The 13,150-nt window shown below is 35.6% G+C and overlaps 1 protein-coding gene across 7 annotated transcripts in view; it reads right to left on the reverse strand.

The window, feature by feature from the left end:
* Positions 1 to 13,150, reverse strand: part of GRIK2 (glutamate ionotropic receptor kainate type subunit 2) — a 534,217-nt gene that overhangs the window by 15,967 nt on the left and 505,100 nt on the right. For all 7 annotated transcript variants that reach the window (XM_036414148.2, XM_036414147.2, XM_045572768.1 and 4 more), the window contains one exon: positions 1,733 to 1,983. In XM_036414148.2, the coding sequence (XP_036270041.1) occupies positions 1,733 to 1,983 (251 nt within the window). The remainder of the gene's footprint in view (positions 1 to 1,732; positions 1,984 to 13,150) is intronic.

The following is a 13,150-nucleotide window of genomic DNA, read 5'->3' on the forward strand; positions in this document are numbered from 1 at the left end:
TGATCTAGGTAAATCATGGACACAAAGGAACACAAGGAAACAAGTATAGGACACAAAGAAACAAGGACAATAGAATACCACATACTATCAAGAGATTAATTCCTTAGTTTTATTTTAATAATGAGCTATACAAGAAAGAAAATCATGATATATGACTAATCTAAGGTTCCAACTAGAAAAACCAAATTTCTTCATTATTTTGGACTTATTTTAAACATCAACTAATCAAATATCACATCTATTGAGAAATTATAATATAAATCAAAATTGATGAGTTAATCTGTTTGTCTTTGATTACTTTTTGGATTTGATTTTAAAACTCATTTTGACATCATAAAGAAGATTATAATATATAATGTGTACTTAGATTTTATTGTAAGTCCCACAAGAGCAACAAATATTTGATTTAGCCAAGTCAGCACATAGCCATCTTTAATGTTGTGAAAAAATAAGTTGTGCTGTTTTTAATTTTTTTAAAAATTTGATCTGGTTACCCATCAAATTACTCATTTATAAAAACATTTTTTCTAAGAGTTAAGTACTATAGTCAAGTGAAAATGTTAAAATGCTGTATCAAAAAATTTTATTTTAGAAAGGATAATTGCAACATAAATTATTAAAGACACAGCAATGTAAGAAAATGTTTTTCTTTTTAAAAATTAGTTTTAAGGATGTAAGTGCTTCAAAGAATATTAGTAGAATATATTTGCCCTTATTCATGTATGATGTTTTTAAATATCATGTTTCTACTCTTCATCTTTATTTAAAAAGTTCATATACTTTTCAAATATGGTCTCACTCTTATGCAGGGTTAACTAGTTAAGCCCCAAAAATGTTTTGTTTTTTCTTAATTAAAAAGAAGATATCTTTAGATACAAATAAAGTGTAGAAAATTTAAAAATGTTAAAGCATTGTTACATGTTCAGAACAAAAATTGTTTTGTACCATCTAAAAGAGAGATTTTTAAAAAATAAACATTCTTCCTCGTATTTATAGAACTAAAAAAATTATAGCACTGGAAATACATTATCTGAATGAAGTTTGCAAAGATTAGAATATACAGATATTTATACATTAAAAACACCAAATGTTTTAAAATCCTAAGAAAAAGTGCAATAATTTCAATATTTTTTACGTTTATATATATTCTTCAAAAGACACTGCAAGGAAATAAACGGCTCATTAAGAATAACAATGCCAAAAACGTCCCACAATATTTTCACACATTCAATAATTTTAAAAAGTTCATTGTAATTTCCACATGCAAATTAAGATTTTTTCAATTAAAATTTTACAAATAAATATTTTATTTACTCTCTGTCTTAAAACTGTATAATCAGCACTGCATCTCACAACACGTTTTAATTGCAGAGAAGTATTTCTCCTTCATTATTATAGCTTCTGATTTTTGTCTCCATCCTTAATTATATTCCTCCACTAGTCTAACGGCTCAGACTCCAAGCAGTTCTCTCTCTCTCTTTTTTTTTTTTCCAGGCTTCAAGAGAGGAGAAATAGTCACTCGCCCCAAAGCTGGCTCAATTAAACATACTACATTTAAATTAAAAAATCACGAAGGTGATCATGCGTCCTCTCTGGGAACCTTGGTAATAAATGAATGGCAGAAGACAATTAAGAGTCACACTTCTAAGCACTACCCTTGGTTGGAAAGATAAAAAATAGTTTCTTTTATTATAACAACCATCATTTTAAATTGTAAAAAGGTGACATTTACCTTTTCCAATTGAGCGTTTTTTTTGGATTTGTATAAAAACTCTCCCACGGCCACAAACACGGAGAGCACCAGGCCTGCGGCCAGGACGATGAAGATGCCACCGATGTTCTGCACCCCCAGGGCGCTGGCCTCTTTGCTCTCCTCCTCGGGGCAGCCATTGCCCCGCCACCACTTCTCCTTCATCATGTGCAGCTTGCCTTCCTCTTGCAGCTGGAGAATCGCAATGGTGATTTTGTCTCTATAGGGAGAACCTGAAAAAGAGAGATCTTGTTAAGTATTTCAAGGAACCCAGGGTTTCCTAATTAAAGGCTAACATGATGTGAGGAGGTCGGAGCTTTCTCCAAATGCTCCAACGTGTGCCAATGCTTATTCCCAGTAGAGAAAAAAACGAAACTGAAAAGCACCAAAGAATAGAAGGTTACTAAGATAAATATGGCACGTGGCCTTTCTGATTGTAAAGAGTAAAATTAATTTTGTTTTATGAAAGAAAAATATCCCTTTATAAAAGGTGACTCAATTCACAGCACTGGAAAATAAGTAAAATAGCAAGCAGTCATTTTCAATGGAAAATGGAGAGTACAAAGATATTTGGCTAATGTTTAAAAATAATTTTACACTGGAAACAGTGTATTGATAAAATGGGAACCTCTATTTTTAGAGAACTTATGAAAAAATAGTATTTCTATTTAGTGAGTGAAAAAATTTAAGGCAACTATGAACAAGCGATACTTGGGTAGCTAATACTTTGCAGATAATTTATTTTCTTATTTGACATAAATAACAGAAATAACAGGTTTGTACAAATTTGGATCATTTAAATATCATTATGGAAATCAATGCATTGTAAGAATTTTAAGGTTATTTTTTAGTTGTTGTTTTATGCTTTAGGAGGAAATGTTCATTTCAGTGGAGGCAATAATATAAATAAAGTTTAGCATTTTTTGCTGATGGGGGTAGATATTTACCCGTATTAGCTACTATGTGATAAACAATAATTTTTCTAATTGGTTTCCAAGAGTCATAGAATAATATATATCTAATTGATTTTTACAGAGAGGAAAGGAGAGGAATAAAGAGTTAAAAACATCAATGACAAAGAAACATGGACCTGCTGCCTTCTGCACGCCCCCTGCTGGGGATCGAGCCCACAACCAAGGTACATGCCTTTGACTGGAATAGAACCTGGGACCCTTAAGTCTACAGGCCAATGCTCTATCCACTGAGCCAAATCAGCTGGGACTACTTACATCTTTTAATATCTGTCCCAAGGGATTGGTCTTACTGCTTTCAACCACCCAGCAATAGCCTCTTTCTAAAGTTTAATCTGCTACAGAAAAATACTAATTTCAGTTTGCAGTCAATGTTGCTGTGATTTTGATTTGATTTAAATATACCTACAACTATACCTAAAGCTTTATTTCTGCTAAGAATGATCACAAACCAGGTCAGGAAATTTTTCTGCCTTAAAAGTGATACTACTATATACATTGTTTTTATTTTTATTTGACTATGTTATATATTATTTATTATTTCAACATAATAAATAATGTTGAAAAGGTTCAACATTATTTATTAATGTTGAATAAATAATATTATTTATTATTGAATAAATTTATTATTTATTGTTGAATAAATAATATTATTTATTATTTATTATTCTATGTTGAATAATAGACTAATTCAACATTATTCATTTAGCAAGAATATGCTAGTTAAAAGAAAAACAAGGAAAATCATAGGAAATAGGTAGCCTCTTAAAAAAGTTAAAGTGAAAATCTACCAAATGCAGCCTGATAGATATAAAGAAATAGCTATTAAAAACCCCCACCTAATTCTTAAACCTACTCAGAAGAAATGTTTAAGTACATGGTTTCTATATAACGTTTTTCACAGCTTTCCTAAAAAAAATGTGTTATTCTTTCCTATGATTAGAACTCAAATATTTCAGTTACAGCAGGGGAAATCCTGCTTCTCAGTTTCTTTCCTGTGCTCTTTCAAATACTACTCTGATGGGAATGTTCATTTTATTTTATTTTTTAAAATATATTTTATTGATTTTGTACAGAGAGGAAGGGAGAGAGATGGAGAGCTAGAAACATCAATGAGAGAGAGTCATCGATCAGCTGCCTCTTGCACACCCCCTACTGGGGATATGCCCGCAACTAAGGTACATGCCCTTGACCAGAATCGAACCCGGGTTCCTTCAGTTCCCAAGCCAAAGCTCTATCCATTGAGCCAAACTGGTTTCGGCGGGAATGTTCATTTTAAATTCTGCCCTTCCGTCACTTCAAATATCAAGGAATTATAATACTACTCCAGCCTGCAAAATTTCCGACGTTGATCACTCACTGGACACTTAGCTTAGGTCACCTAGTATTATTACTACCTACCGTTCAAGATGTGACCTCTTTTCCTAAGTAGATTAAAATTCTATGGAATAGAGGAACTATCAAACTATCATATATGTATCAACGTATCTATGTATCTATATATTTATCATCTGTATAGTTTATCCTAATTCTCAATCTTTTCTCACATCATAGGCTCTCAACAAATGTTTCCGATGACAAGGAGTACAATATGATTGAGGCACCACTAACATAATATAAGAGTGACAGCCTGGAGCTATTGGCCTCTCTCACATGTTTTTAAAATCATGAATTAAAATCATCTCGTTTAATTCACTAATTCTAGTCTAGCACCAGCTTTAAAATCACATTTACTCTAAATTATCATACTTATTAACCATGTATATTTCTTGCAAAGTAAATATCTGACTGAGGGGGGAAACTCATTCTAAGCAGAACTGTAGTTTATCAAATATACCTTTCAATTTCAATACAGCATCTCAAACAAATTTTGTGCTGATAGTACTGGCAAAAAGGGCCATATGTGGCTAGTATAAAATGTGGTTTCCTTTCTGGAAGTACAATTATAAGCAACATTTTGGTGGATAATGACTTGATAAGTAAACTTTCAAATATGAAAAATTCTTGATTCAGCTAAGTAATGTTTTGATCCAGCATATTTCTCATTCTGAGAGATACTGAAAGAATATTGTTTTGTTGCCAACTCACCCTATACACTGACCTGCATTGGGATGTTTATTCTAATATCTTCAAATATAATATTCATCACTGAATTCTCAAAATAAGGCACAGATAAATAAAAGCATCCATTTCTTTTTTAAGAAATGGTGGGTAAATTTTGCTCTCTCTAACTGAGCTTCTTATTCCCAGCACTTATTGTATATATAAACACTTCCCATTCCTGGTAAACCTTGCCACACCTGTTTCCCAGTGTAAATGTAATAATGAGGAAATGGCATTGCATTTGAATCAATGCTACAATGTTAATATACCTCATTTTGAGGTTTTTATCAGGATGGAATAATATAATTGAGCTCTCTCACATGTTTTTAAAAACTATGAATTAAAACCGTCTTGTTTAGATATGGTTAAGTACATGGTTTCTATATAACATTTTTCACAGCTTTCCTAAAAAAAATAAATAAAAAGTGTTATTCTTTCCTATGATTAGAACATAAATATTTCAGTTATAGCAGGGGAAGCATTGACAGTAAAGTATTGTCATGTTTTGTGATTCTGTCCTTTACTACTAGTTTAAGTAATATTTTTATCTTTTTTTATTTATTCATCTTTATTGCTGAAAGTATTACAGATGTCACTTTTTTCCCCATTGACTCCTCCCACTGGCACCTGCCCCCCACCAGGCCTTAAAAAGAAATAAGAATTCAACAATGAAGTATTAATTCTTTGGTACAATATTTGATGTTCTTTGGAAGGCATTTCTATATAGATACTAGTTGAAGTCAAACACGGACTGAAATCTCATGTAATTCAAAAATCTCAAGGACATATTGAGATCAAAGACAAAAGCATCTTTCATCATCCTTGTGACATGAACAGCCATGCGCTTAGCTCTAATAAAGCGAACAGCCATTAGTCAGATAGAGCTTATGTGTTTCGCCCAAGTTACAGCTCAGCCTCAGTCCAGATGCTAGCAAGCAAAGAACTAAGAACTGAGGCAGCCCTAACAGGCAACTGAGAGAAGCTGGGTTTTCACACAGTAAGGCTGCTTCCAGGGGTGTGTGTGTGTATGTGTGTGTGTGCATTTTCACAAGTTCAATTAGAAAACTACCAAGGAAATTCTAAATATGCCCATCATAACATATATTACACACCTAGCAGTCAATTCACAAATGCTAAGAGGGCAGACAGATCACCATGACTGAGTGAAGAAGGAGGTTAGGCAAAAATACCTGGAACACTGCAACATCCAATGTAGAAAGATAATTTTCAGTTCCAGTTTTATTAAAAGTCTGTGGGAATTTCAACACAGAATTGTCGGGTATTTAAATGTCTTTTGTGCAATTGCATGAAATATTTTGTCTAAAATTCCCTCATTCAATGTTGATGAATAAATCATTTTTTAAAAAAACATCATACAGGATAAGCCAAAAACCCCTCACAGCTAAAGAGAGGGAGGGAAGGAGGGAGGAAGGGAGGGAGGGAGGGAGAGAGACCTTCATATGATTACTGCATAATGAAGCCCCTTGAGATGTCAGATGCACATAACCTAGGGTTCAAAATGAGAACTCAAAGGAGGCATAGGGGCCTACAACTTGGAAAACAACTTGGTCTCATTTTTAAAGGATTTCTTAGAAAAATAAATTGTTATTATTGTACACAATTAATACAAATCTCACCAAATATTTCAGAGCTTTCTTTCCCCCCTCCCTTTGTTCTCTCCTCTCCTAGCCCCCTCCCCCTTCCTCCCCCTCATTTCTACCATCCTAAAGTGTTTACTTGTGGACTAGAAGGCCCATATTATTATGCATTATTTTTAAAATAAATTATTTCTCAAACACACACACACATACACAAACACACACACACACACACACATTTATTGATTTTAGATTGAAAGGGAGAGGAGAGACTGAAGCATCAATGATGAGAGAGAACCACTGATCAGCTGCCTCCTGCATACCCCGCATTGGGGATTCTGCTGGAAACCTGAGCATGTGCCCTGGACCAGAATTGAAACCAAGGCCCTTCAGTCCACCTGCCAACACCCTATCCACTGAGTGAAACCAGCTATGGCTATTATGCATTCTTAGTTCTAAACTAAGCCTACTAAACACAATACATTGATATGCTTATTTGATTATCTTTTTTATACTCTTTACAAACTAACAATTTTAAGTATATACTAACGTTTTTGTCCTATTTCCATACATCTAGATAATACAGAAATTACAAAGTAAATGAGGTCAGCATTACATTTAATCCTTGGGAACACTTATTGATTGATTAAAAGCTTTTCTTTAAAGGTTGCACAGCAAGTGGTCTAATACTTATCATTCTTTAGTGAATTATACTAAAATCACATATACTGGCAATCTCCCATCTATCCTGTCAATTTTATTTTTTAAAATCAGGCTTCTGCATGTTTTAAATAATGAATTGCAAAGATAAGAAACAAGATCATTCATGCTTTCTATAAATATATTTTTCTAAAACCCATTATACACCAGTGTTTCTAAAACTGGGTTTTCCCCACACTCTTCTCTTTATGGGAAATGTACATCTGTGTCTCATTTTTAAATGATTTCTTGGTCATATAAGCTTGAAGAATACTCCATATCAAATACATCTCTTGAAAATTCAAATTATACACAATCAAAATAAAGACTTACAAATCTCCATTGTAGGAATAAAAGTAAAAGAAGAAACAAAACTGGTATAAAATGCTTAAATTTATTTTGGGGGAAATAATTGCTTCCTTTGCATATTTTAAAGTTTCCATAAATTACTTGATTTAAAAAGCACTGCCTTCAATAACGATAATTACTACTGTTACCACATGAGTTCTCTTGGGGGGGGGGGGGGGGAATAATTCCTCTTTAGATCTTCCTGCTGATCCTTGCCTAGACATCTTCCACTCTGACTTTGAATTCACACATTATTAAAGATCATTAAGTTAAAATTTTCTATGTTCTTCATCCTCTATAACTCCATATGCTTCATGAAACATCAACTCATAAGAATTCACATCATACTGATTGCCTTAAAACAGGTCATCACGCCTGGCTTTGAAGTCGCTTTTAAAGATACTTCGGGAAGATAAGAGTTATAAAAGTTACTTAAATATATTTGTATACCAAAATTGCTGAAACCAATTAAAAATTTAATTGCACAACCCTTTGTTCCTTCTAATAGCATCCATATCCTTTAAATATATTGTTAAAATTTTATGTAAGTATTGCTGTTTTTCATAATCATCTTTTTCCACCTTCTAAAGAACTTTAGTTTTCTTTGTTTTATATTTCATTAGTGACCCAGTGTATGAAAGTCATGCCTGCAAGGGGGTTCCTCTCAGCCCAGTCTGCACCTTCTCCAATAGGGGACCTCTTGGGGCATATCTGAATGCAGGTTTAGGCCTGATCCCACCGGTCTCACAATCTGGGACCACTGGCTCCTAACTGCTCACCTTCCTGCCTGTCTGATTGCCCCAAACTGCCCTCTCCCGCCAGCCTGATCACCTTTAACATCCTCTGCCTCAGCCTCTTTGTCACAAAGGAAGTCAGACATCCAGAAGATGGCCAGTTGACCCAGTCTAATTAGCATATTACCCTTTTAGTAGTATAGATAGATTATGTAGGATAAGATTGCTTAAATCAGGGTAGGGGAGAGGGGCTTTTTAATCAGGAGGAGATGCTCTTGGCAGACAAAAATACATAATCCCTATATCTGGACTGATAGCCAGCCATATGCCCTATACTGCCAAACCGGTCATTAAAACATTGAACTGCTTTCTTATACCTTACATCAAACAGCTGTTGCCCTTAAAACCCTTCCTCACCTCCCACCTTAGGTTCTGCCTTCACACTTCACCTAAATTTGGTTCTGATTCGTCAGTTTCTAAGCCAGTCAGCATCTCCAGGCCAATCAATGGGCCTGATCAGAAAGGGAAACAGAGGCGCAGCTGCTGGTCAGGCCCAGAGAGAAAGAGAGAGGCAAGTGCTGATCAACAGCTGCCACAGAGGCTATGAATCAGACCCTGCTTCTCTCTCCAGACCTCTCTTGGGACCTGATTTGCAGCCCCCTTGGCAGTCAGTGCTGGGTCAGGGTGCCTGCAGCAGTGGCAGTCAGTGCTGGGTCAACACAGCAACCCAGCACTGACCGCCAATTTGTTGAGCCTTTGGTCATTTTGGATATTACTGACCGTGGATTTTATATGTTAGGATAGTTATTGATATCATTGTAATGATAGGATATTCTGTGTATGACACAGAATTAATTGTTCTCTTTGGGGATGGGAAGATATTTCTATGAAAGAGACTACTCATAATTTTAGGTTTCTTCTAGTTCCTCATACTTCAAGATATTGTGAACTTTCTAAAATATGGTAATTTACATGTCTTATAGGTATGAGACTATACCAAATTCACTAAGACTGGCCTCAAAAACTTTAATAATTTCTTAAATATTTATCTTCTCTCAAAAAATTGAATCTAATAAATGTTTCTAAAACATTTACTTAAAACTTGAAGCCCTTAAAGCTAGGCTACATGTCAGTTATAGGTAATAATTATCTATTACATTATTTCATTCAACATCTAACATGTTGCCTATCACACATTAATCATTCAACAAAAGCTTTTTGAATGAGATATTGAATAAAGTATAATATATTAATTATGATATAACCAAAATATGTCAAAGTAGAACTTCTGATATTGGACATTTTCTCATGTTATTAAATTAAATTAAATAAAGAGTCCATAAGCAGATTTAGTTTATGTATCTATTATTTACCATCTATAATAGGTTAAATGGTTAAATACATTTATAAATTATTTGTATTTATATCAATAGTTAGTGATTTCTTTTGGTCAGTACCTTCATATGTAAAAGACCTACTAGCTCTAAGACCTGAGTATGTCTGCTGGAACCATCATCTTCAATTCTTACATTGTTATATTATTATTTAATACTAGTGGCCCAGTACACTAAATTCATGCACATTAAAAGGGAATTAATTAGAGGAAATGTTTTAATATTGCTATTTGCCCTTTCTCTATAATAGAGACGAAAGAAAATTAGTAAAATATATATATGAAAATCTTCCTCCTGTCAGAATCTGGGGCACACCACAGGACCCAGAGTCAAATCCCTGCCCTCCTGTGTGTGCCTCAAATCACATAAGATCCAGAACCTTCTGGCCCCATTTCCATCAAGCCCCACCGTACAGGGGGTACAGCCTCAGGTCCTTCATCAATCCCCTCTGGTTGGGGGGCACAGCCTCAGGTCCCCAGATGCACACTCAGGTTCCCCAGCCTGATGCCGTAGCAGGAGGCATGGCCTTAGGTCCCCCAGTCCAGCACCAGTGAGGTGGGCATGTCCTGAAGTCCTTCAGCCTGGGCTGGGGTGGGGAGCATGCTTTGAGGTTCCCTGTCAAGCCCTGCCAGGCAGGGGATGTGGCCTGAGGTCCCCCATTAATCCCTGCTGGGTGGGGAGCATGGCCTGACATCCCCTGGCCCAGCATAGGGTTGAGGGTAACAGCCTGAGGTCCCCCAGCCTGGTGCCAGGGCAGGGAACACAGTCTCAGGTCCCCTGTGAAGCCCACTTGGCAGGGGTCACAATCTCAAATCCCCTGCCCTAGCCCAGTGCCATGCAGCCTCAGGTCCCTGGTGATTGCTTCTTAAGGTTTGTTACAGGAACTTGGCCTCCACTGTGGGCACTGCCATTTTTGTGATGGCATGATGGTCAATTTGCATATCCCCTATTTATTAGATAGGATTACATTATTCTATTCCATTACTACAATGTTCTAGCAATGTTACATTTTAAAATATGGCTCCCTGTCTTTTTATTTTGAGATGAGTGCCCTAAATACATAGCAAATTTGGATGCTTTTAGAGCTTTATCTTTTTTTTTTTTTACCATCCTTTTCATGATACAATTTTCTAATAAAGTTGGAGCCAGACTAAATTTTCTTGGAGCCTTTTCCACTGCAGAAGATAGGTTTTATTAGCTCTCGGGGCACTTTCTTTCCCATATTTGTTTTTAGAAAGTGCTAAAAAAATTTTATATTTACATTTCAAATTCAATTTTATTTCTCTATATTTCCAATTTTATGTTTTATTCAGTCAATAATGCTGTTTTACAATAACATATCATCATTGCTCTATTCCTCCAGATAACTTAATAAGTAACTAAAAAATAATTTCTGTAATTACTTGATTAATGCTGATTATCCTAATAGAATGAAAATTCCATAAAGGCAGGCACTGTATCTTCTTTCTTAGTATAACACTTGTCACACAGTAGGAAAATATTTGTTGAATGAATACATGCATAAAATGAGATATTTTTAAGTTCTAAGTAATTGGTCATGCATATTTGCAATTTTATCTTCAGTCATTTCTTATGAATTCAAACCATATCTAGATCTTTATTTTATCTTTATCTAATAATTATATTTATATCAAGAAGCATTTAATATGTATAGCAACTAACCACTTCCTGAGGCACATTTCTGACTCCCTGTTAGACAATAACTAAACTAGTGTGGAGTTATTGTCATAACTTCTTGTATTTCTTTTGAAGGCACTCATCAAAAACCCTCAATTTGACAGTTTAAAAAATTTATGAGTTTCAATCCTAAGAGTAAAACAAGAGTAGTCTTATTTTGAAAACAACTTATCAACTCATAATATTTTAATCACAGAATGGTAAATGACAGATAAAAGTGATCAAATCTCAATGATCCTAGAAATCTTTCCTCATTGGAAGTCTATGAACATCATTTCTTTGCTTAAATGTTTTTAGTGATGCCCTAAAGCTATAGAATAAAAACTAATTCCTAAATATGTCAAGCAATTCATTTTTTCAACATACCAGAGGGTTGTTCTCTGATTTTATGATTTTCCTCTCATTTACCTAACCTGACAGCAATACAAGTTAGTTGTATTTTCCATTGCCTAAACGGCTCTGCTTTCATACTTCCTCCAATGTTCTAGTTGAACTTCTCTTACTCAAGGTAAACTTCTGCTACTTTGCATATTTATCCTTGACTGTCACAGAGACATACAGAATTCCACTTCTTTGGTGCCATATCACATTGTCAATATTCTAGCACAGCATTTGATTAATCATATTCCAATGTTTTTCTATATCTCCTTCTCTACTAGATGCTGATTTTGAGGGTCGTAAGGGTATGGATCATGTCTGAATCATGTGTTGTTTTTCATTATTAATTATTACATGCAAAAATATTACTTAGCACAGATGCTAGATGCTAGGTATATAATCATGAATGTTGTAACACAAGCCCTGCCTTTCTAGTTTTCATTTCAAAAACAACAAAAATTGAACAACTTTTTGCAAATATGAGGACCATTGTAATAATAAAGAACACAATATTATAGAAACCATCTAACAGAATGAATTATCTTAGTTTTATGAATAGATCCTCAAAAGAGCTTGTACTACTTTTAAAATAATGGTAGGGACAACAATTCCTTTTTCTCCTTGCCTGCCTTTTTTCTCTCTATGAATTCTTGTTTTAGGAAGTGATATACAGGAAAGGAAAATAATAATGACAGCATCCATAACCCACCTCTTTCATTTTTCTAGCTATAAAGAATAGAATTAGGTATAAGATATTAGAGTCATAGTGAAATAAAGTTAAATATAAATGCCACCATAAATGTGGAAATGAGAGAAAAGAGGTAAAACAACAACAACAACAACAACAAAAAACCACCACAAAGAGGATACTATACAATTTTAGGGAGTAAATATCCTATACAATAAAGAGGTAATATGCAAATTGACCATCATGACCTCACACAAGATGGCCACCACAAGATGGCTAGCATGGGAGGGCAGTTGTGGGCAATCAGGCCTGCAGGGGAGGGCAATTGTGGGTGACCAGGCCTGCAGGGGAGGGTAGTTAGGGGTAACCAGGCCTGCAGGGGATGGCAGTTAGGGGTGACCAGACTGGCAAGGGAGGGCAGTTAGGTGTGACCAGACCAGCAGAGGAGGGCAGTTAGGGACAACTAGGTGTGCAGGGGAGGACAGTTAGGGGTGACCAGGCCAGCAGGGAGGGCAGTTGGGGGGGACCAGGCCTGTAGGGAAGGGAGGGCAGTTGTGGGAGGGCAGTTAGGGGTAACCAGGATGGCAGGGCAGGGCAGTTAGGGGTGACCAGGACAGCAGGGGAGGGGGTGATCAGACAGAAAGGGGAGGGCAGTTAGGGGCAATCAGGATGGCAGGGGATGGTTGTTGGGGGTGACTGAGCCGGCAGGGGAGGGCAGTTGGGAGTGATCGGGCTGGCAGGGGAGTGGTTTCGGGGCAATCAGGCAGGCAGGATTGCTGGCTCCTGGAT

This window comes from Pipistrellus kuhlii, unplaced genomic scaffold (genome assembly GCF_014108245.1).
Source record: "Pipistrellus kuhlii isolate mPipKuh1 unplaced genomic scaffold, mPipKuh1.p scaffold_m20_p_5, whole genome shotgun sequence".
NCBI classification, from domain to species: domain Eukaryota; kingdom Metazoa; phylum Chordata; class Mammalia; order Chiroptera; family Vespertilionidae; genus Pipistrellus; species Pipistrellus kuhlii.